The 25,418-nt window shown below is 36.8% G+C and overlaps 1 protein-coding gene across 3 annotated transcripts in view; it reads right to left on the bottom strand.

The window, feature by feature from the left end:
* FANCC (FA complementation group C) overlaps positions 1 to 25,418 on the bottom strand; it is a 72,046-nt gene that overhangs the window by 10,252 nt on the left and 36,376 nt on the right. For all 3 annotated transcript variants that reach the window (XM_030258040.4, XM_002194293.5, XM_072922502.1), the window contains 6 exons: positions 21,192 to 21,311; positions 20,341 to 20,405; positions 18,070 to 18,234; positions 14,900 to 15,056; positions 6,723 to 6,775; positions 4,224 to 4,323 (listed from right to left, as the gene is read on the bottom strand). In XM_030258040.4, the coding sequence (XP_030113900.4) occupies positions 4,224 to 4,323; positions 6,723 to 6,775; positions 14,900 to 15,056; positions 18,070 to 18,234; positions 20,341 to 20,405; positions 21,192 to 21,311 (660 nt within the window). The remainder of the gene's footprint in view (positions 1 to 4,223; positions 4,324 to 6,722; positions 6,776 to 14,899; positions 15,057 to 18,069; positions 18,235 to 20,340; positions 20,406 to 21,191; positions 21,312 to 25,418) is intronic.

Below are 25,418 nucleotides of genomic sequence, written 5' to 3'. Positions count from 1 at the left end.
CTAAACTAAGAACTAATAACATCTAGAGAACTGAAGGGCATTGTGTAGATTTATTGCCATCTGTTCAAAAATGGAAACGTAAAATTCTTAGGACCTGATCCAGCACAGGTAGGGCAGTCACAGATAACAGACTTGCACTGTTTACCTGAGAATGTGTGACTTGTATGCTGTGAACACTGCTTGTATAACTGAGACTAGCAGCAGCACACCTTTTATGTTTGTTCTGCAAACACGTACTACAGGCAGGTCTAGATGAAGCACATATGTGCAAGTGCAACACCAACTCCCCTTGAGACACACAGAAAGCCAGCCAGGCCCACGTGGTGATCACTGGCCCAAAATCTATTTGGGAGCCCAGCAGCTACCAGGGCACAGCAGGGCCAACAACACTGGGCCCAGTCCTATTTTACATTTTCATTAATGAGCTAGATGAAGAGGCAGTGGGCTCCCTTGGCAAGTTTGGTGATGACACAAAACTGGGAGGAGTGGCTGATACATTAAAGGGTTGTGCTGCCATCCAGAGGGACCTTGGCAGGCTGGAGAAATGGGCTGACAGAAGCCAAATAAAGGTCAACAAGGAGAAAGTAGAAACTCCTGCACTTGGGCAGGAATATCTCCAGGTACATGCTGGCAGCCACTCAGATGGAAAGCAGTTTGCAGAGAAGGACTGGGGACCCAGTGGACACCGAGGTGAGTGTGAGTCAACAACATGCCCAGCGACAGAGCAGCAAGTGTTACCTTGAGCTGCATTGGGCGAAGGATTGCCAGTAGGTCCAGGAAGGTGCTCCTTCCCCTCCCCTCAGCACTGAAAGCAGCCATTCCAGCAGCCTAACCTGAAGTATTATGCCCACTTAATGCCCAGTTAAATAAAGGCCCACAAGGATCATTAAAGGACCAGGGAACTTCTGTGAGGAAAAGCTGAGAAAGCAGAAGAGACGGCTCAAGGGGAATCTTATGAATGTGTATAAACACTTAAAATGTAGGGTGCAAAACAACAAAACCAGGGTTTTTGCAGCGGTGTGCACAGTGACAGGATGAGAAGTAATAGCACAAACTCAAGCACAGGAGGTTCTGCCTGTGTATCAGAAAACACTTCTGTAATTTATTTTTTCACTTTCTTTTTATGGTGAGGTGGCCAAGCACTACCACAGTTTTCTCAGAAGAGTTGTAGAGTCCCATCTGGACATAGTCCTGGACAACTGGTTCTAAGTAGCTATGATTTGGAGCTGGGGAGTTGGATGAGATGATGTCCAGAGGTCCCTTCCAATTCTTAAGCAATCTATGATTCTCTCATTTACATCTTTGAATTTCCATACCATTTATCTTTGAACTCTGCTGTCTTCTTTTTTAGGAGTAAGAAGGCATTTAGCTAACAGATAATCACTTGAACACAGCCTGGGAATATGAACTCTATAAAATGTGATAGAGCTGTAAATTCAATGAAGACTGCATTTAGTAACTATTTTCTATTGCATATATATGCATGTATCTTATAAACAAACAAAAAGACACATCCTCTCTACTACTTTTTTTTGTTCTGTCAACAACAGTTAAGTGAAATTACAGCTTATGAATATATGCACTCTTCTTAGACAGTCTATATATCACTGGTGTAGTAAGACTCTAAAGTCTATTTGTTGAGAGGAATTAGGCTAAACAGAAAAAAAAAATCCCCATAGTAAAGTATGTGTGTAGCCAATTAACTTGCACTAAAAATTCCCATGAAAAAGCAGCCCTTTGATACAGTTAGTAGTAACCAAGACAACCCACAGCCCACACAACATATGAAAACACTTGTGAAGTAAGTGAAAAACAATTTCCAGTATACTGTCTAGGCAAAGCCAAAAGATTTCTCATATAAACACAGTATTTTAGACAGTTCTTTCCTCACATATGCTATCAAAAACTAGGTACTATCAGACAGAACAAGTTTGGATGTGGTTGGTTATTATAACTGCCACAACTGAAATAAACTGGAAATAATCACTGAACACCGGTTTATAATATTTATCCAGCTATTTAAAACAAAATTCCCAGGTGAAAATCAATTATAATTCTGAAATGATCAAGGGAAAATAATTCATGAGGAAATTAGAATTTCCATCAAATAAAATCATGAACTTTAACTTCACAAATTTACAAGCAACGTGACCCAATTATCCTCAGGTCAGCTTCCACTAGCACCACAAACGTAAAGAAAATCTGCAAATACAAAACAAATCCCAACAGTTATCTCAGTATACCCATTCTTAAATTTCTTCTTCAACGACTACAGAAATGGGACATTTTCCTAAGTAGGTTTAAACCCCATGCTCGGTTTATACTGTTTTTAGTCTCCAAAAACATGGAATAAAAAAGCCTATCCTAAACCCAGCAGCACTGTCTTTTCCCACTCGTTGGCTTTTTTTGCTACCAAACCTTGCTCTAAGTGGTCAACAAAGTTATTATAAAAGACAGCTATTTCTGACAGCTGCCACACTGCAACAGAGCATCACTTTCCTCCTATCACACAAACCTCTGAACTGTCAGATACAAGCTAGTTGTTTTGCAAATTCTATGGATGCATGTTTGCCAATAGTTTTTTCAGTTAACTGTCAATAAATTCTGAAGGTCTCAGTGACCAGGCAGAACCCACTTCATCTTCTGTTATTAATGTTTTTACCATTCTTCTACTAAATGCTACTGGAGCACATTATGTTCTGTCATGGGCAATCAGATACCACAAAGACAGATGCCTTATGAATATACGTAATGATGGCATGACCAGAGGGGAAAAAAGGGATCTGACTGACTTAAAGTTTAGGAAGCAATCTGTACCTGCCTTCTTGCAAGCTAACTGTTAGCTAAAATTACAGTTAAATCATAAACTGTGAGACAAGGGACTTTTAATTCTATCATTGAAGATAACACCTTAATTGAACTCCATAACTTAAACAGTATACAAGTTAAATAAAGGAAACTCCGTATTTAAAACAACTTCAGAAAAATGGGCTGTAGTCCATGTTGCAATGCTAGCAGGGGAAGGACTTTCACCTTGAAGAAAACATATCACCTGCACAGCAGGATTAGCCCTTAGGTGTCTGATGGGTGTGGAATCTCTGTTTTCCTTCTCACTCACTGATCCCCACCTGGGGCTACACAGTGTGCTGCTGCCATGCAGTCAGGGTGGCTCAAGATTATCATGCACAGCACTAATGTATTAAGCAACACAGCTGCCTGAAGCTAGAAGACAGATTCAATCACACTGCTAATTAAAAGCCAGTATGCCACAAGTTTCAAGAAATCCCAGCATTCTCTTAATTACCCTCTCCCTCAAAAAGATGCAAAAAATCAAAGGAACTGAAAATTTTCTTAAGTTTAAAGTGGAAGGTTTTAAATTACAAGGTCTTCCCAAACTTGCATCATATGAATTTGATTTTGAAAAACAAATAAGATGGTCAGAATGTGACCGTATGATTTGGAAATCTGAAGTCAAGTTTGCAACCTATAAGTAAAATAAGATTTTTCACATCTATATTCTGAAATTTTAAGGTAAGAGACTGATCTTGCTCTTGTTTAAATTAGCACAAAACTAATTCCACTAAATTCAGTTCAGTAAAACCTGTACAAAAAATCTGTGCAGAAGAAGAGAGACTAAGCTGTGAAATTTGAAAATTTAGACCAAGAAAAATTTCAGAGAGACCACTGTTGAGGATAGGGAGTATGTATTCTGTGTCCCAGTATATATTACCCTGTGTCTTTTACCTTCTGAACCGACAAATATGACTATTCAATATCCTACTTATAATTATTTAGGGGACTAGAAGGACTAGAAATGAGGTTGTTTTCTCTGCTTCATTTATTGTCAGAGATCCTGCTACTGCAAAAAAAAAAAATGCATCTAGCATTTTTCCTCCTTTTTATCAAAGATGAATGTTCATGTTCACTCTACAGGCAGAAACCTCAGCATCAGGGGAACTGAGCCAGGGAAAAGCTATTTAGGCAGACGTACTTGAGGGTTAAGTTAGGTAAATTGTTCTTACATATTGGTTTCATGCTATAATTTTACGTGCAGGTAAGATGTTCGAACTGAACTTTGGTAAATCTATGCAGCCACAGAGGGATGCTGTTATTTACCTCATTATATTCAGTCACTTCTCTTAAGAGTAGAACTGGGTTTTTTTCTTGTGAAATTTTGCATTTTGTCACTGGAAGAAAACACTAAGAAAGAGATCTTGACTAACCTGTTTGTTTTCATTCTGACGTTCCTGAAGGAAGAGCTGTGTAAACACCTGCATTATTGTCAAAACTTCTGAAGTTCCACCAGTTTCCACCAGTGCATTCCTTTGCATTGAAAGATTAGACACAACAGATTAGATAACTAGTCTGCCCATCACACCACTGTTAACTGAATGAAAGAAAAATGTATATTCTTTGTATGCTGTAGATTCAAACTGTCTGAGCTCATTATACCGCAAACAGAAATACTAACTTGCAGGCTTTTAGATTTTAATTTTAATTTTAAAAAAACCCCAAAACAAACCTCATACACAACTCCTACAAATAAACTAGACATAGTAAATATATACAATATACACGCAGACATATAATTCATCCTACCTAAACAAGTATACAATTAAAAAGACTAGCACAACTTTATTAGCCAAATTTGGCTAATAAATCAGTTTACTGTGTTCAGAGCAACTACTCCCCTGATTGAATTAAGCATACTTTATAGGGTTTTATGGCACTGCATCCCATAGGCCACTCTAGAGGTTTAGAAAGGCTTCAGCTTGCCTTCCACAGAGCAAAATAACCTTGAGCAAATGAAGCAAATGAAGAAAAACATATAGCAGCAATTTTCATTCTCTTTTTTAAAGACATATAGTAGAAATGAGAAAAAATGTTGAAAGTAAGTTGCTCACAAACCTACAGGCAAATAAAATCACTGGTAAACAAAGAATAAACAGTACACAGAAATTCAAGACAGTCTAGGTGTACAGACTATTGTATAGCCACACATAGCAAGAAAACTTTGGGAAATAAAAGCAGTAAGTAATATCACTGTGATAAGATAATATAGAACAATTAATTTCAATATGCATGCAAATAGCAGGAAAAGTTACTACAGAAAGAGTCAGAATGCTTAGATCAATACTTCTAACAGAACATGAACCCCAAATATTAATGAAGTTTTGCACCAGCTATAAAAACTTAATACAGTTTTCAAGAAAGAAAATACATTTTCTTTATCAGCAGTTCTCTAAAATCTCACATGTGTTTACAACTGGAATAGCAACTTAACATTTGCACACCACTTGGTAATAGTTGGAAGGACATTAGAGAAATACATCTGAAATAAACAGAAGGCTGCATAAACCAACTGGTCTGCAAAAATCAGCTAACAGATACAGCCTCATGTAAGTATCAAGAGGAGGTGAGACATAGTATTCTTAAAATACATCAACATTTGAATACCAACAATGTAGAGGAACAAGCACACTAAGCAGAAACAATTTAAAGTAAAGAAAGGGAGCAGAAATGTAGGCTTAGGAACAGGAAAACATCATTTTTTAAGACAGTTTGAAACATTAACAGAAATACAAAGTTTTACCAGGGAATACTGTGTTGGACAAAGTCCTGCATTAGCTGAGAAACATAATTTTATCCATTTCTACTGTCTACCACAGGGGAAGGATGCAAAAGAGTCGTGAAGTCATGTGTTTTTTAAAAAAAATTCTTTATAGCATGACCTTAAATAAGCGAAGAAGCTTGGACAAATTTTGTCTCCTTGTACCATCACAATATACAGCCTCCAGCCTAACACATCAGTACACATCTGCTGAAGTCACATCAATTTTTAAACACATCATCCTTTGGGAAAGTGATTAATCTCAACTCTTTAGAAAATGCTATCTGTGTGCAGACACAGGACCACAGCAACAAAGGACTGCCAGAGCAGCGGCTCCCAAGTGGCTCCACTCTCTCAATACAGCAGTCTCAGCTCCTACAGCCAAGCCTCTTCTGTTAGTGCCTGCACAAACCTAAATGTGCACACAGACACACAAATGCCCCCACACACAAGTTCCTGGGGGCCCTGTTTTCCTAAGAAAGGAAACATGGATGAGCAAAGGATGTCAGTCACTAAATACAATATTGTTGTATTGGAATTGTATTAATACTGATAATCCCGGCAGTAGATCTACTTAAAATTAGTAAATATTAAATCAAGTGAAAAGAAAAGCCACTGAAAACTGAGTATAAAGGATCTGAAGCCTCTATGTGGTAACCAATATATTGGTTGCTTCAAAATAATTTCAGTGCATTCAAAACCAAACTCACTATTAATAGGTGGGTCAATAGTTGAAAGCCATTAAGAGCATATATAACATAAATTTTGAAAAACATAAACAAAATGTAAAAGAGGCCACACTGGTAAGTGCAAAAGTTTTTGCTAAATGCTACTTTCATGTTGGCATGGGCCAAAAGTGTAGTCAACTGTACCAATGATTATTATGATGTAACTTTTACTTAAAAGTCCATAAGATTTTTAATATATTTCATTATTTGCAGTGTACTACACAGAAAGCATACAGGTACTACTTTAAAGCATACAGGTAAAGAAAAAGATACCCTGAAAGTATAACATGTTACAGATTATAATACTGCTTCTGCTATTGAAGAAAAGCTCAATGTTTAAATGGGTCATTTAAAGCCCCTCCCACAGTAATTTCAAAACTTACTTGAAAATTTCATTTACAATTCTGAAAATAGCAGGATGGCTTGCTGCTTGTGGCTGTTGATAATCAAATGAAAGAAAATTAGGAAGGAACAACTCACACAACTGTCATTGCATAATTTACAGCTTAACTCAAGGATGCTCTTACATGGCCATTACTAAACTGTAACTCTAAGATCAACTCTCACTAAACCCTCAGATTTTCTCAGGATTAGAATTCTTAGGATTGTCCGCAGCAGGACCAAGCAGGCTCAACAGCTGATAAATGCAAACACCTGGGATCCCAAACTGTTTATGACAACAATCACTACAAATACTAAAGGCAGCAGACAGAAAGAACAGGTTGTTGCATGCAATTGCTAGAGGCTAGACACAGGGAGTAGGTTTTAAAAAAGCTTTTCTTTCCTCTCTGTAGACAATCCTCTCAGGATGTGCTTTGAGACTCTTGCTACATCTTCAAAATTAAATTCCACAAATTAAATTGATTTTATCACCTTTGTCTTTAATAGTTTTGCATGCATTTTCATCCAAGACATTTTCTCACAGTATTATCTTATTTTGTGAACTTCAGTGTTGCTAGTACAAGCTAAATGTCTCAGTGCTTAAAAAAAAATTTTAACTAGTGAAGCCTTTAACCATGCTACCACACAAAGGACTGTTTTGAGAAAGTTGTTATAGTAAACATGCACCAGTAAACACACCGCTTTCTAATTCCATATTCTTGGGCTTTTATAGAACATCTAGAAAAAAACCCCACTTACGCATTTCCCAAGTACTAAGTTAAAGTCTTAAGTTGAAAAGCAAATCCTCACTTATTGTTTCTGATGTTAGTGCCTGAAGATTTAGTAAGAATATAGTTCTTAAACAGCCTAGAGTAAAGCATGTTTAATAAAATGCATTATATAAACTTTAAGAAGCACAGTATTTATAAAATGGCATTTATTAATACATCTTGGGTTTGTTTTTTATTTTTATTCCCTTTTGACTACCAGTGATGAAATTCATATTGATTTCAGTCCCTTAGATAAAATCCTAGGGGTTATTAACTATGATTTCTAGTCGTGAGTACTGTTAATCGCTGCTGTCTGCCAGGAAGAAGTGGGGAGTTTTTCACTGTATACAGCATATTTATTTTGGAAAGTGCACAATGCACTATTGAAAACTTGTATGCGCTTGTGCTAAAAAGCACCAAGTAAAAAATTAATATAATACTGCAATATTATAGATAAAATATGTTTATAAAAATAAATTATAATTATTATTATGACAGTAGCAATAACAACTGAAATAATATATTTTTAGTTGTACACAGGGAGAACAAGGGCTTTGCTCACTAGGATCTCTACACGACGACATCAGGAAGCACACAGCCCGTATCCGAGCACCGCGCCACCTCCCGCCTTTGCATGCACACTTCTCTGATGAGGAACTGACACACTGCTGCTTAAGACAGGCTGGATACAAACCAGAAAGGTCCACCAGCACATCAGCTCACAGACCAAAATCGAATCCTAGCCCTTTTGAACAAGTCCAAAATAAATGTGCTGTATACAGTGAAAAACTCCCCACTTCTTCCTGGCAGACAGCAGCGATCAAACTGTACTCACAACTAGAAATCATAGTTAATAACCCCTAGGATTTTATCTAAGGGACTGAAATCAATATGAATTTCATCCCTGGTAGTCAAAATGGAAAAAAAAATAAAAAACAAACCCAAGCCCAAACTCCACTGTTACCTAATTTTGATCAATGGACTGTATGGGATTAATCTGCAAGCATTCAGAGCAAGAATGCTGTGATAGTGCAAAAGTCTGCCCTGCAATTTGGAGATGCCCATTGAGTAGCAGTCAAGAGCAGGCAGCACAATTCTGCTACTGCCAGGAGCAGTTATGGAATTTGGGAGGGATTATGATTTTCAGGAGGGATTTTCATAAAGTCTTCTTCTTGTTGGCATTATCTCCTTATATTTTCAAAATAAAAAGATATTTTACCTTTCAATAATCTTGTCTGCAACTATTCAATGCTTTTCAACTATTCAATGCTTTTTAGCACAAGCCCATACAAGTTTTCAATAGTGCATTGTGCACCTTAAGATGTATTAATAAATGCCATTTTATAAATACTGTGCTTCTTAAAGTTTATATAATGCATTTTATTAAACATGCTTTAGGCTGTTCAAGAACTATATTCTTACTAAATCTTCAGGCACTAACATCAGAAACAATATCAGAAATCAAACCCTATGTATATTGTTCAATCATTTCTAAAGCATGCACAATACAGGCACGCTAAACAAAAAGATTCAAACACAGAGAATTGGAACTGCATGTGTGGTATTATGATAGAAAAAATATAAGTTTTCCAGACACAAATCTTAAAGAACTATACCACTTATGTATCTGTATTATTAGAAAACAGAATCTGAAACAACTTATTTATAACACAAAGCCAGAACTGAATTAAAGAAATAAGAAAAATACATCTGTACCTACAGTAAGCTAGTAAATACGGGAAAAAAAGAGACAGAATAATCTGCATTTTATTCGCATCATAGAATGCTTTGTAACACAAGTAAGAATACACATCGGGAAGTAAACATGCCCAAGGTTATATAGATTTCATGTGGTAAATCTTGATTTCCAGACTCATATGCAATTGCACTCACTCCACAATTGCACATGACACTTTTGGAACTCAAGCACATCTAACTTTAGGAAACTACTATGGTGCTGTATTTCAAGTGTTATATATTTGTATTTCTGAATTTTACATTTACCAGTTTAAAACAGGAAACACCAAATGTGTTTTTCTTATAAGAAACACCAAATGTGTTTTTATTTTAAAGAATACATTTATTTTTAAAGCACAAGTATATTTTTACAGAAGTTTTAAAAATACCAGAATCTATCAACATTAAATAATTTTCTCTATCCTTCCTCTTCTCTTCCCCATGAATGCCTCTTTCATTGGCTCTGTGCACTGGGCAGGGTTTGGGCTGTACAGAGCTCAGGGACAGTGGGCACAAGGCTGAGAGCCCGTGGGTGACAGGCAGAGGGATGGCCAACAAGGCAGAGATCCTGCTGGGAGCCTGTCCCAGACCCCCAGGCAGGATGAAGGGAAATATTCTGTCAGTGGGTGTCTCATGATCACCAGCCCTTGTTCTTGTGGGAGACTTTGACTTGCCCAATGTCTGCTGGAAACTCAGCAGTGGAGAGGAGACAGGCCAGGAGGTTCCTGCAGTGTGTGGAACGTAAATTCCAGACAGCTGGGAGGGGAACCTGCCCTGCTGAGCCGCTGCTCACAAACAGAGAAGGGACGTGTGGTGGTCAGAGACCATCCTTGGGCACACTGACCATGGAATGACAGAGTTTCTTTGTTGTTGGTGAAGTAAGGAAGGGATCAACAGAACCTCTGCCTTGGACTTCCAGAGGGCGGACTTTGACCTGTTCTGGACACTGGTTCAGAGAGTCCCTCAGGAAATGGCTCTTAAAAACAAAGGTGTTCAGGAAGGCAGGACATGCTTTAAGAAAGAAATTAAAGGCACAGGAGCAGGCCATCTCCATGTGCCAATAGATGAGCTGGCAGAGAAGACAACTGCCCTGGCTGAGCAGGGAGCTTTCAAGGGAACTCAGGGAAAAAAGAAGAGCTTAGGACCTTTGGAAGAAGGAACAGACAACTCAGGGTGTCATTAGGTCATACAGACAGAAAACCTGTCGCTGTAGGACACGAGAAAGCACAACGTGAACCACCTGCTATTTTGCAAGGCAAAAGAGGAAGTTTATTTTCTGACACCAACTTTTATACTTTTCCAAAGGTGACAGTGGATTGGAGAGTGAATGGGCCACCTCTCCAAAGACATTGGACAAACCACTAGTACATCAAGTTTCTCCACCCCCATGAAGGAATACAAAACAATATGTTATTTACAGAAATTGTGTGGGAAAGTTTTCCAACAGAATGTAAACTCAGAAGGCTTTAGAAAAACTTAAGAATCAGGGCGACGAAAACCAGAAAGGCAAAACCTCAACTAGAACTCAATCTGGCCACTGCTGTGAAAGATTATAGAAAATGTTTTTATAAATAATTTAACTACAAAAGGAGGGCCAAGAAAAATCTCCATCCTTGTTGGAATCCTGTATGCTGAGAATTTAAAATTTTCTGTGCTTAAAGGCACAGACACACAAGAGAATACTGCATTTGACCTGAGGTCATGGAACAGGCTTTTAAAATTGATTTATAGCACTGGGATTATGGCTGTGTAATTGGTTAGATGTGTGTAATATCATAGGGTGGAAAACTTAAGAGTATAATATAGAAATAAATATGAAGCAAGATGGAGGTTTTAGGGTGGAGACAGGTTGTTCTTCTTTACCTTCTTCCTTCTTCTTCATGGGTTTGGGTGATGTTTTGTGATTGAACAGAAAGGTCCGCATTGCAGGCTTCAGGGGAGCAGTTACTGGGTTAAAAGGGATAATAATCCAGGTGTCCTTTGTTTATTGGATAGTTTAGTTTTAAAAGACCTTGCAACAAGAGATAGTTAGTCATTTTGTGCCTTGCTAATGAAAAAGCTGCCAAACTCACAGTAGTGAGACTGTAACATAGATAAGAAATAATAAACACCTGAGTCTTAATATGAAATGCCATCTCAAGTGCCTTCAATCCCAACCTCGAGAAACTGATAATCCTTTACTATGGACATGGAAGGGAACAGAGGTCCCTGTTGGGGTAAGGAAATGCTGGGTACTTAATGCTTTCCTTACCACAGCCTTTAACAGAAAGCTATGGTATCCTCAGGGCAGCCAGCCCCCTGAGCAGGTAGACAGGGATGGGGAGCAGAACAGACCCCCTGCAATCCAGGAGGAAGTTGTGAGTGACCTGCTGTGACACACAATCACAAGTTTGTGGAGTCAGATGGGATCCACCCAAGGGTATTGAAGGAGCTGGCAGAAATGCTCATTAAGCTGCTCTCCATCATCTATTATCAGTGCTGGCTAACTGGGGTCTCAGATGTCTGAAGGTTGGCCAGTGTGACATCCATCCACAAGAATGGTGGAAGGGAGGATCCAGGAATTACAGGCCTGTCAGCCTGACCCTGGTGCCAGGGAAGGTTATGGAACAGACTATCTTGAGTGCCATCACACTGCACACAGCAGACAATCTGGGGATCAGACCCAGCCAGCAGGGGCTTGGGAGAGGCTGCCTGACCGACCTTATTGCCTTTCATGACCGGATAACCTGCCTATTGGATGAGAGAAAATTTGTGGATACTGTCTACATGGACTTCAGCAAAGCACCTCATTGCAAGGATATTGAGGGGCTGGAGCAAGTCCAGAGAAGGGTAATGGAGCTGGTGAAGGGTCTGGAGTGTCCTGTGAAAAGCAGCTGAGGGAGCTGGGGGTGTTTAGCCTGGAGAAAAGAGGCTCAGGGGTGACCTTATCACTCTACAACTGCCTGAGAAAAGCATGCAGGCAGGTGAGGATCAGCCTCTTCTCCCAGGCAGCCAGTGACAGGACAAGAGGACAGTGTCAACCTGTGTGTACATCAGGAAGAATTTTGTCAGTGAAAGGATGGTTAAACATTGGAAAAGGCTGCCCAGGGAGGTGTTGGATTCACTATCCCTGGAAATGTTCCAAAAACAACTGGATAGAGCACTTAAGAGTCATTATTTAGTTGACATGGTGGCTTTCGGTCAAAGATTGGACTTGATGATCTCTGAGTTCTTTTCCTAATGATTCCATGCTGACAAGGTGGAGAACAAAATGCAGCAAGAACAGATGGTTTATAAAGAAGACAACAAATTTTAAGCCCTCTCAACCTACTGCACATTTCTAGCAACATACCTTTGAAACAAAAAAAACTACTTTGGAAAGCTGTCTCAGAATCAAACAGAAATTATAAATGACATCAATTCAATCACATCTCTTCTTACATTCACACGCTTTAAAAACCTTAGTATATACATAGCTATCATTCTTGGTAAAATATAAAATACTAGTCTGTGTATTTACTGCATGTTTAGTTGTTAATGCAGACATACAAATCTTAAAGTTACTTCGGAAAGGAAGACATCGACTCACCCACTCAGTTTCCAAGAAGCTAAGAGACTATCTGTGATGGTCACTCCACTTGTTTTTATTACTTCTGAGTAACTACAGAATTTCCAATACTAATTTCAGTTTAGCCACAAACTCACAAACATAATAGCATGCCATATGAACGAAAGTTAGTGGACCATCATACAGCACATCACACAGCAACAACTCAAGGAATTAAAATATAGGAGTCTTGTAGATCAAGTTTATTTCATAAGAGAAGTACAGTAGTTTACAGCTATCTGGGAACCTTACATCTCTGTGAGGTTTATGTACAGTACGATTACTGTATCAAGACACTTGATTTAGATAGGTTACTCTGATCATGCAATTATAAAAGAGCTTATTGAAATTTCCTTCTTATAATATACTATAATCAAAACACTAACATATTTCTGACTATTTGTCCTCTAAAGGTTTTCTGCCAAGTAGGAAAGTAGAAATCTAGTTTTGTCTCATGATTCCACTATTACCATATCCATAAGGTAAACAGAGCTTACATCCTAAAACACCAAATTTCTAACTGCCAAAACATCCACATTCCTAAATAAATATTTAAATATTCTTTAGGCAGGCTAAATGAATATACTGTTGGATTCAAAGTGCTGACTAATTTAATGTCACACAAGTACCTTCATAGTGCTATGTACATGTTGTACAAAATATCATTATGCACCTAGACCACTATTTCTGCATCATATTATTTTCCTTCTATACTGCCTGTCTGAAGCGTCTCATCCTGTTTTTACCCATTATGCCATCTCCCATATATGTACCCTCCCTCTTACCAATGCCTATCAATCCACCTACCTACGGCTCTCTTCTTTACAGCTCCTTTCATTCCATTCTTTGTCCACAGGATGTCCTCTCTAAACAAGCTTTCAAAGCTGCTACACTGGTCTTGTGAATACCTTATTTTGAAAGCACAAAGTCTTTGGAGCAAAGGCAAGTAAACACAACCTAAGTGTGCTAGCACAGTAAAGTTCCATTCTTTTCAGAGATCAGGATGTGAAGGAAACTGAAGGATGAACATTTTTAATACATAACAAAAACCAACACTTGAAACTAGTATTTGACATTTTTATGTATTTATAGCCTAGATTTAGATATCTTTTTTCCCCTCAGCTTGTACATGCTGTACTAAGAGATACTATATACAATTTACAATATATATCAGATATATTGTAAATTGTATGTAGTATCTATCTGCTAGGCATAGACCTCGTATATAGCCTTGTTTGCTGTAATACCTAAATCCCCAGATGGCATACAAAGCACTGCTAATACCAAGACATTTATGAGATTTGCAAGTATCATAACGGATCCCTAAAATAAGACATTTGCAGATTCAATTAAAAGACAAGAATATTCAAAGACAGCATTCTTTTCCTGACCAGAATATGTACTCTGTAAGCAGTTTTATAGGCTGAAAATAAAATACCATATGCCATTTGTTAGTTCAGTCATTTTACGAAACATATAATTTGAGTGCATAGCACACATGCTTTCACACTGCAATCAACAATTAAATTTACATTTAGCACTGCAAACTGGCTCATTATTTTGGAAAAAATACTATGCCAGGCTTTCTCATAGGGAAGACTTTTGGTGCTCTGCATAATAAAGCAATTAAAAACAAATTTTAATCACAGTTTAGCAATGTTTTGCATTGAGAATTTTGTTCAGGTTTGCAAACAAAACAAAGTAACTAATCAGTCCATAACAAGGGATTCCAGTTGTTCAGACTGCTGGACAAAGGGCACCAGGATTGAAGTAAAAACTTCCTGGCCAGACTTAATAATTTTTTAAGACAGAGAAAGGTACTCAGCACCCTCACCATTGGGATCCTTGTCTCTTCATCACTGGATGAAATATTTTTTCATTTTTACCAATTCAGTGTAAAAACTAAAAAAATTGTGATGTTTTTAAGACTCAAGATTTGGCTTGCATTAACATCCCATAATCGCCATTTATGCTGACATATGTCTCTATGCTGACATATTTGAAAACTGCCACTCCTGAAGAACCAGGAGTGACATTCTGATGAGTGACAAAGAGCGGTATCAAATGTACTACATGTTGCACATACCAGCAATGAGTCTTTTATGACACAAGCCACTTCTTCCAGTGAATTCAACTGAATGGAAAACAACTGGTCTAAAAGATGTAAAGTAGCTTTTTCAAGGCTTGGCAAGTGACGAAGCCAAAGGCTGAAGATGACTGATTCAGGAAGGGAGATCTTCTTCCTGGTTTAGAGAGGAAAATACTGTTTGACCTGAGAAACTAAAAGGAAGACAAAAAAAATGTACATTTTTTTAAAAATATCGGGGAAAAAAAGAGACACAAAGATCAAATTGAAGAGAGATATCTTGTTTACAGCAACCTGTTCAACAGCAAATCATAACAGGAAAGAATGACAGGAAATCACAATCATTTACAAATGCAACTTTACCACACGTGTTTAGAACCTAGAAATTTGGTCATGTTGGATCCCATCAAATTGAAGCAGAAGGTTTAAGTCTGGAGTTCTCTTCCTCTCTCAAGAAAGGTCCTGTCCCAGGACCTTGCACCTTCTCAAATCTGGATTAGTTCCTTCAGACAGCTACTGACAGATCAACAGGAAGGTCCTGTATAATACTTCTGCTGTATAACCAAAGGATTACCTATCTTTGCAGAGAAATAAGAAAGAAACCCAAAACCAACAACAAACAAACAAAAAAAAATTTAAAAAAAGATAACAAAAAAATCAAAAAATTATTTAGAGGTAGTTAAGCCTTCAGCCCACCAGCACTGACCACAGCTATTTAACAGACAAATAGTTAAGAAGACAAGTTATCTCTTCGCCTAAAGACTTCAGCTATTGGTGTTGTATCACCACAAAAGAAAAGGCACAGTGTGGACCAGCATGAATCAAAATATAGTAAACTAACCATCCAAGAAGAGATATCATGCCACAAACACCCTAGAATATTTTCATAGCTATTGTGATAGTTGCAAATTAAAATGTTGAAACCAAAACAATACAGAAATAACAATAAATATTTGCCTTGGTCTTAAATCAAACTAAGATTAAAAAACCTAAAATTAGGCTGGAAAGTACATGCAAACTAAAGCTACTGATAAAAGAGAAAAATACCTGCAGAAAGAATACTAAAGCAATTTTAGGATCTATTTTCAATGTATTTATTTTGACATATGTTTGTTTAATTATCAGCTCTCAGAATTCTGGATTTCATTAAAAAACCTGTATTTTTTCCACTCAGTATTATGTAATGACCTTAAAGTATACATGAGGAGACATGAAATACATGGAAGCATCCAGAATTGCAAAACAATGCTCAATTTCAGGATGCTATTTTATTAAATATTACTATTAAAGCACATGAGAGTAAATAAAGAATGACCAGAGATTAGCTGATTTTGCCACTATCGACTTTCTTGTTGTTTTTGTGGCAGCATGGTACATATTTTAGATATTATGGCAGGAAAAGAAAGCTAATAAGCTTACATAGAGGTGCTGCAACTCTAAGATATAAAAACCATACAGGAAATTAACTGTCGTGACTATATTCCCACAGCTGAGCTTGCAGATGGTCCTACCAGGACAATTTTGAGTTTTTTGGAGCCCTGCAAGTGCCCTACTCTCTGGGGCAGGTTTCACCCACGTTCAGAAAGAAAACATGTTCAGAGTTCAGAGTTAGGGAAAATAGAAGTCAGTTGTCAGAGTAAGGAAAAAAATAAAATACAAGCACATTCACATTAAGACCACATGAGTTCAGTGACAGTCCAAGAATGTATCATGCAAAGCATGTGTGAGCCTGTATCTGGTCTCAGGGAAAATCTTGCAAACTGCAAAAGTCACTTAGTCAAAAGCCACGTGAAATCAGGTATTTTTGTTCACTTTGATAAGTAGCTCAACAGTTAAGAAAAGAGACATTTGTTTCAGTCAGAAGAACTTCTTATGACCATCCAAAGAATGGCCTTACTCACAACATGAAGTGTCAGAAGTCCGTCACGATGGACTGCCCATCAGCTTACTGACATGAAAACAAAACATCTGTACAGAACCTGAACCTGTGAACTTGCTCTCAAAGTCTTTCAGACTTGTGGAACATGAACAGTCAGAAGCCACAAAAGATGGACAAGTGGGAGAGTGAAATATAGCTCTGTCTTTTTGGGCGCATCTTTCGCTGCAAACTGCCACATTCATACTCCTTTTTCATTCCTTTTCCTCAACTTCTAGTAACATGCATGGATTAGTTATTGTACTTTTCCATTAATTATGTAATTTTGTCTGGGGTCCTCAATGGATCACCACAAAAATCTTAATTGGAACAGCTCAGAAAAATTTTGAGGAGTACAGAGGAAGCAATTAAAACTGATTTTAAAAGGAGAGAAATGGATAATTGACATAAAATGTTCACAAGGGACATTTTCTAGTATTAAAAAAAAATTGTTCATAATACAGTGCCTCAGCTACTACTTGTATAAAGCAATTCTCAAGCAAATGTAGGCTGTGCTTTCCCTGACGTTTTCCCTTTCCTGGCATAGGAACCTTGATGATGTTCAGGTTCACTTAGCTGGTTTTCATCCATAGACTAATTTTATCAGAACAGTGGTTTAGTGGTAGCAAAACCAGCAGAGCTGTATTTCACAAATTGCTCCTCTCTCAGACTCATTAAAACTAATCTGCTGAAAAGCAGAATAACTTAAAATCTGGAGAACCAACTTTTCACACAAAAAAAAAAACCCCAAAAAAAAAAAAACCCAAAAAAAACCCAACAAAAAACAAAACAAAACAAAACATAACAAAAAAAACCCAAAAACAAAACACCCCAAAGAACTTTGATAACATCAAACATAAGGATCTATCTTACCCACAGAAAAATTAAAATCACTCCCAAAATATCAAGTTAGGAACGGTAATACACTTCTATGAAACATAAATGACATTTCTATGAAAAATTATCACAACTTCCACAAAATTTCTAAAATCTAGGAAGGTTTTAACCTCCCTTTTAGGGAATAGGTGAGACAAAGTCACAGAATATTTAAAGCAGTTATGCCACAGTTTGTGCATTACAGCAATGTGAAATTCTGCTCTGGCCCAAATCCTCAGCTCTGCTATTTATCTGCAAAGAAAATATTTTACTAGAAAGGGGTACAGTGTATTCAGCATACAAACCTAGAAAAAGGACATTGAATTGAATTTATAGTCTTTATGAAAAGCAGAACAATAATACAAACCCTGCTACTTACTTTAAAAAGGCCTCGTTCACAGACTCTAGAAACTCTGAACTGAGAATTTCTTTTGATGACCCTCCATGGTAAAGAAGGAGAGTTTCCAGCAATGGAGCTAGATCAGGCAAAGTAATGAGAGGCACACAGACAATGGAAATAGCATTCACACGACTGGCTGAAATGCTGAGGGAAAAAATAAACACAGTTTGTATTTCAGAAAAGTCATAATTTCTAAACTGTTAGGCAAAAAAAAAGGGCATTAATTAATTAGAGAATATTAAATGCAAGACATGCATACCTAGTTGCTGAAAAATTATTTACTAGAATGACTGTTGACATATTCCTTATTGTGTGCAGAATGTTAAGTAGTCAGATAAAATTTTGATATTTAAGTGCCCAAAGCAAACCATGTGAGGGATATCGACACAATTCTGAATTAAACCCAGTTGTGTCAGCTCCATCAACACATCCTTCCTAGTAGACACTTCTCGGTCTTTCCCACGGTCAGTGAAGGAAGACCAGAGATTCACAGCTCCCAGGCAAGTTTCCTGGAGCCCCAGAAGAGACAACCTAGCTTCTTGTCAGGCCTCCTTTTGCTTTTTTAACCTCTCTTTCCTCTTAACAGAAGCAATCCATGAATCTTGCCGTCTTCAAGTGCTCAGCTGGAAAATTTTTGTCTTACAGATCTATAGCTGATGAAATGTGTAACCCCTTTGGATCTTAATACACAAACCACTTGCTGGGTCTTCTCACTAAAACTACATGGTTGGAAATGGTTAAAGACAGTGGAATCTGGAACATAAAGAAAACTACAGAATAGATACAGAAACCTTGTAATTTAAAGAAAATTAAAATGGCAGAGACTAGACTGCAAAAAGAAATCACAACTTTCCCAGAGAATATATACTGTTTCTAGCACATGAAACTGTAGCATTGACAGGAAGACATTATAAAGACAAAAAACTATGAAACACTGAATTCTAGCAAAGTAAAATATAGTCCTATATTGTTTCTAAAAGACTTCCCTGAGTTCTTGCAAATTTTTCCTGATTCTCTAAAAGAAGTACATTCTCTGAAAGAATTTTAAAATATTTTCTTTGAGGAATCACCAATACTACCCCTGAATACCTGAGATAGGAATTAAGAAGGCTGCTCAGCAGTAAGGACATGAGGTACTAATCATCACCATTTAAACAGAGAGAGAAATAAAACATGACACATTTTCAAAAATGCACATTTCTGAGTAACTACCCAATTAAATATTTGTTTAAGGTTTCTTATACTGAAATAATTAAAAATGCACTTTTGTTACAAGTGTTTTTGTAAGAATGGTGATTCTTGGGATGATATTATCGTGCAGCAGTATTTTCCAGGATACACAGACCTGAAACTCTAAATCTGCTCCCTTTACAAAATTATGCTTCTAATTCCTTATCCAGGATTAGCAAAATTTAGCAGATGAATTTACTATTACTTAACTTCAGAAGAAAAACTCTGTAAAGGTAGTTTTTTTACTACATAATCTTCAAAATATGTTCTTGGAAAATAGTGCACAATCCACTCCATTGTGTACAATTAACTTGCAACAATATTATCATCTGAATTTTTAAAATATCACTAAGTGGAGAAAGGAGAAAATGTGCACCTCTAAAAGCAAATTACTTTTGTCTCTGGAATTTGAATAAACACCCATATCATAATGCCCACACAAAAAATCAACTTAAGTTCAAAGTTTTCTCTTTCTCCCAGCAGAAATCAGGTATATCTATCTCAACAGTCTCAACTAGCTTTTCAGCTAAGTCTGTTTCACCCTACTTTTTAAAATGAGGGCATTTAGTTCCTACATGGAAAGAAACTTTGTGATACTCCTCATTAACTGCGTCCATAATTTTAATATTAAAATCAGTTCTAAACAAATTTAGCTCACTTAATCTTGCTTATCAAATATGTAGGTGCAAAGAGGAAGGGGAGGATAATATCCAAGTGAAGCCAAGAAAGGCACAAATCAGACAGTAAAAGGACAGGATAATGTGACAAAGAGTGACAACAGCACCACCAGGCAAATGATCTTTGAAGGTTCCCTTCCAACCACTCTACTACTCCTAGGTTAAGTACAAACTCTTATGTGAAGCCAAACTTACCAAGCTTGCCCACACCTTAAATTATCTAACATATGTATCCAAAACTTTTCAACAGAAGCCTAAGTTGCCCAAGACTGTAAAATGATCCTCGCTGAACTGTAATGACCCAAACCAAAACATATCAAACTTATGTTTAGATAACACCTACCTCTCCTGAATGTTAAGCCCACTGAACTGGTTTTCTCTGAGTTCTCTTACTAATGAAACAACCATCTGTTAAATAAAATAGAGGTAAATGTAATACACTACATTTACTGACAATAAGCAGACATTAGTTGCATGGTTCTCTGTGTGACTGTAAAGGATGTACTGTAAAGGTTAATAACTTCCTCTGTTCATCTATTTTGATTTTTTAGCTATTGATGTCAAATTACAGCTCTCCAAATCACTAAACAAACTGTACTGCAAAATGTGATTTTACACATAATATACTTTATACATTTTAAAACAAAGAAGATATTCATCTTAGCTCTCCTTCCTCAAGAGTTAAGGCATAACTTTAAGAAAAGCATTACTAATAATTTTACATGCTTTGTCTAATTCAAATCAATATATAACGAAATATTATTCCTACTATTTTTATATAACTTAAATATAAAAGTGACTTTAGCTAACATTTATGGTTCAACTCCCATTTTAAACACAGCAAATACAGTAAAAAAAAAGATTCAGAAGTTATAATACATAAACTAATAAATAGAATTTTAACTTAATGGGGAAAAAATAATGATAGAATAGGGTTTTTCTTTTGTTTTAGCACAACAGGAATGGGAATTTTGTTTTTATGAATATCTGTTACAGTGTAATCTAATAAAAATTTCTCATTTGTCCAGAGATCTCCCACTTCATTTTTTCTCTTAAAAGGTTGTAAAAGTAACTGAGGTAAGAAAAGATAAACAAAGTTCAGTTCATGTTTCTTATCACAATGACAGCTCCATGTATGTGCTTATAAACTGGTGATTTATTATTGTCAAAATCTCAATTACACAAAATACTTACATTTTTAACCAAGTGACAATAATAATCTGCTGATGTGTAGCCCAGAGCTGATATGAATGCACTGGTTTCTGCTTCATTACTTTCCCACTTAGAAGAAGAAAGGAGATGGCACAGCAAACTCTGAAAAATCAACAGAATGGCACCACAGTTCCAGGCTAACACAAGCTGTTACACAAGGGATAGGACAGCTATTGAACTCTCCAGGATAAGGCCTTTTGATCAGCTGTGGGCATTTTACACCATTGATACAGAAGAGCAGACAGCCCCCACCAACCATAAGGAAAATGCTGCAGCTGCTACAATCACACGTGGATTCACACACACCACAGGAGCTGTCCAATTGCAATGGAGACCATTCACAGACCTTAGTTAGGTTTCAGTTCTCTGAGAGCCATTTCAATCAGCTCTAGCCTTGATCACTACCATGATCAAGAAGAGAAAATGTGAAATTAACATCAACTTTTCCATACCGGTTTTTCAAGATGCTCTGGGATTTAGGGTCTGGTCTCTTACTGTAATTTGCTTAATTTCCTCATTATTTTGAGAAGATGATGATAAAAATCTTATCTTGATATTTACTTCTCTATAATTTCACTACAAAATTCTTTAATTTCATTAAAGCCTTTAAAATACATAATATGATAATCTAAGCAATCCTTTAATAATACATTCTAAATCAGATTAACAGATTTGGTATACTGTTTCTGCAGTAAAATTTAAATCTCATTAACTTATTTTCTCCTTTCAGAAATTCAATTCATTTATACATGCTTTTGTTGAACATCCCTAAGCAATTGCTTCAGAAGTCCTGGAATTAGACATATTCAATCCATGTGTTCCATGTTTGATTAATGTGAGAGAGAAGACTCAGCAGAAGAACACGAGAGGTCTAAGAAAATTCATTGTTATCAAAATAAGTAACAAGAATTTGGAATACCTTATTTATTGTACTTCAGGATTCTTTTACTACCTTGAAGAGTTATGTTAAATGCCTAAATATCCTTTTCCTTCATTGTACAACCTTTTTCCTAGATAGCCTTCAACTAGATCAACTGCTGTTCTGCTGCCATCCAGAGAATTCCCACAAACCAGAGACGAGGAAAACTGCTGTGGCAAAACAGTTTCTAAATAGTAACTTACATTTAGTGTTTGCATTCTTAAGAAAAAGGCAGAAAAGAGCAGATTTTTTAAATGTACAAGTCTCTAAATGTGTCAAAAACAAAAACTAAAATCTATTAAACTGTACAATCTCCCAACAGACGTTAATCAATTTAATAATAAAATATAATAACTTTTTTTTTTTTTTTTTTTTTGCAACTATTACTAAAGTAAAATTTTCTTTTCAGAACACTATCAAGGGTATCTACAAAACAGGATAGTTTGCCAAGTAGAATAAGATAAGGGACCAAAATGCAAGTCAAAAACAAAATAAAGGAGGCATTACAACAGCAAACCTGGGCCAATTTTGCTACAGGTAAGGAAGCAGCTTGAAAAGTACAAAGGCTGTTGGACTGATTAGTGAAAGACTTACAAAAAGCTTGACCATAACATAACAATAAACATAAAAATGTCTGAAAAGGATTTGACAGGATAATGTGGTAGCAAATGACAGCTAAATAAGGGAGTGGCTAAAAACCCCACATATTCACCTGTAACACTACAAAATTTATTGTCTAGTGACCCTTTCTGTAACCAGAATTTTCCTAAGGGTAAAATAAACTGAACACTCTCTTTCTGAAGAGTACTTTTGAAATTACTTTGCCCCCTACCCTTATGTAACAGACAGTGTTAACCAAGCAGTAGAAGAAAAGAGAAGACAAAATGACTATACATCATCAGAGTCTGCATATGTCTTGCAGCATTTTCCTGCATTGGTTTTCAGTTTGGTATTGTTTTGGGGTTTTTCTTCCTTATTTACTTGCTTGGGGTTTTTTGTTGTTTCATTTTCAATTTACTAGATCTGTGCAAGGAATTTGCAGATTTTTTTTTTTCTTAAAATGTACAAAATTTCTGAACAGCCAGAAGGGGGCAAGGGAAACACAGGCACTGTACTCAAGATGAAGGAAGCTATTAAGTTAGCTTATTATATAAGAGAAATAGGTATTAAAGATAGAAAACATTTACAATTCACCTCTATGTCTTATGTATTTCATTTTACTGACAGTGTTGCACTGAAAATCCTGAGACATCCCCATGTCCAACAAAAGTATTAGTTAACAGTAAGTTAAAGCATTTGTCTTTTTTAGTTTAAAAGCTTTCTTACTTCTAGAACACATAAATTTCTCCTTGTCTCTAGAAAAAGTAGCTTATTTATTTCTTATATAATTATGGTTGAAAGTGATAATTCTTTTACTACTCTATATTAACAGAGAGCTGTCGGGAAGAAAAATTAGTACTGATACTTCACTCATACTTGACAAATGAGTTGTTAGGATAAGAAATATTTAACGTTTTCATCAATGGGATGGGACTGAGTGGGACAGGTAGGATCAAGTGCACCCCCAGCAAGTGCACTTGACAGCACTAGCAAATGACACCAAGTGTGCAGATGACACCAAGGCATGTGGTGCAGTTGATTCCCTGTGGGAAGGGCTGCCACCCAGAGGAAGTACAGGAGGGCCTGTGTGAACTTCATGAAGTTCAACGAGGCCAAGTGAAAAGTCCAGCACCTCGACTGGGGCAATCTCCAATATCGATTATCAAAGATTGAGAGCAGCTCTGCAGAGAAGGGCTTGGGAATATCTGAAATTAACTCTTTCAGAAAGTACTATACAGGAATAGAAGAGATTTCAGATTTTCTCACATATATAGGAAGCAACACAAATATTCAAACCTTTTAACAGGCAGTATCACATAATGAATCCCCCAGGCATTTTGCAAGATCAAAAAACACGACATGTTACAGAGCCAGAGTATCAAACAGTTATTTGATACTGATGACTTTTAAAGGATCATTTCAAGATCAATACCTACAAGGTATTCAAGTACATGATGAGAAAATTGTCAGTACTAAATGCAGCTCTGTACTGATGGCATCAGCCATGTATCCTACACTACCCCAGCAAAATTAAGAAGTGGTGATCTGCATAATCATCAGTTATTCCTGGCAGTGAATCAATTACCACTCACTGTCTAATCCACTAATACCCCATTCTACAAGCCAGAAAAGTGGAAAAATAACAAGGTGTCTTTTGTTTTTGCATTTCAAGAATGAAGATAGCTGATTCTGGAAAACGAACAGCAGTCAGGCACACTGCAATATCCAAAGCAACTTTTTTCTTGACTTCTCTCACCACTGAGTAAGTAAGAAGGAAACCACCTTGGCTGTAATTGCAAGAGAAGAAATCCATCCCCCTGGTCTAGGATTAAAGGCATCCTATTAAAAATCCCATTCAACTTGAAACTGAATTGATGAATTTTTATAAAGCCCTCCCAATGACTAACTTCTTCGAGCAACCCTGAAAATCACTTTGTTGTACTGATGAAATTTATACTGAGTAATACTGCAGATAATTCAAAATCCACTGCGGCAGGGAGATTTCTAATACCTTTAACAGGCAGACTATCCTATGAGCATTACCACAAAGACATAAACTCCTAAACTTTCTTTATCAGTGTAAGCACATTGCTTCACACATACAAGATACTACAGCATACTTCCACTATCTCTCCACTCCCACAACAAAATTCAGTATGGCATATGGGATAGGATATTTGCTGAGACAAAGCAAGAGAAGAAAACAAATCCACAGTTCTTACACCTCACAGTAGTCCTTGTACTGTGGATGGTCCAGAGCTGGGATATCAAGACAAAGAAAACAAAATAAAAAGAGATTATAAAGATGGGCTGCTACGATCCTACATTTAAAGAAAAACCCTTTTATGTAGTAGTTTTTGTATTTTTAAATTATGACTGGAAATCATATTGTCTGATTTATCTGTAATGTAATCAATTATATAGTTTTGAATTACTTTTTAAACCAGACTGGAAATAGAATTTGACTTCTTGTCTTTTAGACTTGTGTTGAAAGCCATGGACTATCTGGCTGTAGAGGAAATGCCTAAGAGCAACACAGATGTACAAACTCCTAAGTCATTGACATACAACAAATTCTCACTCCAAAGTCTTATTACATGCAGATAAGAAATAGCACTTACATCTAAAGCTTCCTTGAAAAGTGTCGGAATCTGTGGGTATTGGTGATTCCGAGATTGTAGAAAGTTTCT

Source organism: Taeniopygia guttata, chromosome Z (assembly GCF_048771995.1).
Source record: "Taeniopygia guttata chromosome Z, bTaeGut7.mat, whole genome shotgun sequence".
Lineage (NCBI taxonomy): Eukaryota > Metazoa > Chordata > Aves > Passeriformes > Estrildidae > Taeniopygia > Taeniopygia guttata.
This window is presented reverse-complemented; position numbering and strand designations above follow the sequence as displayed.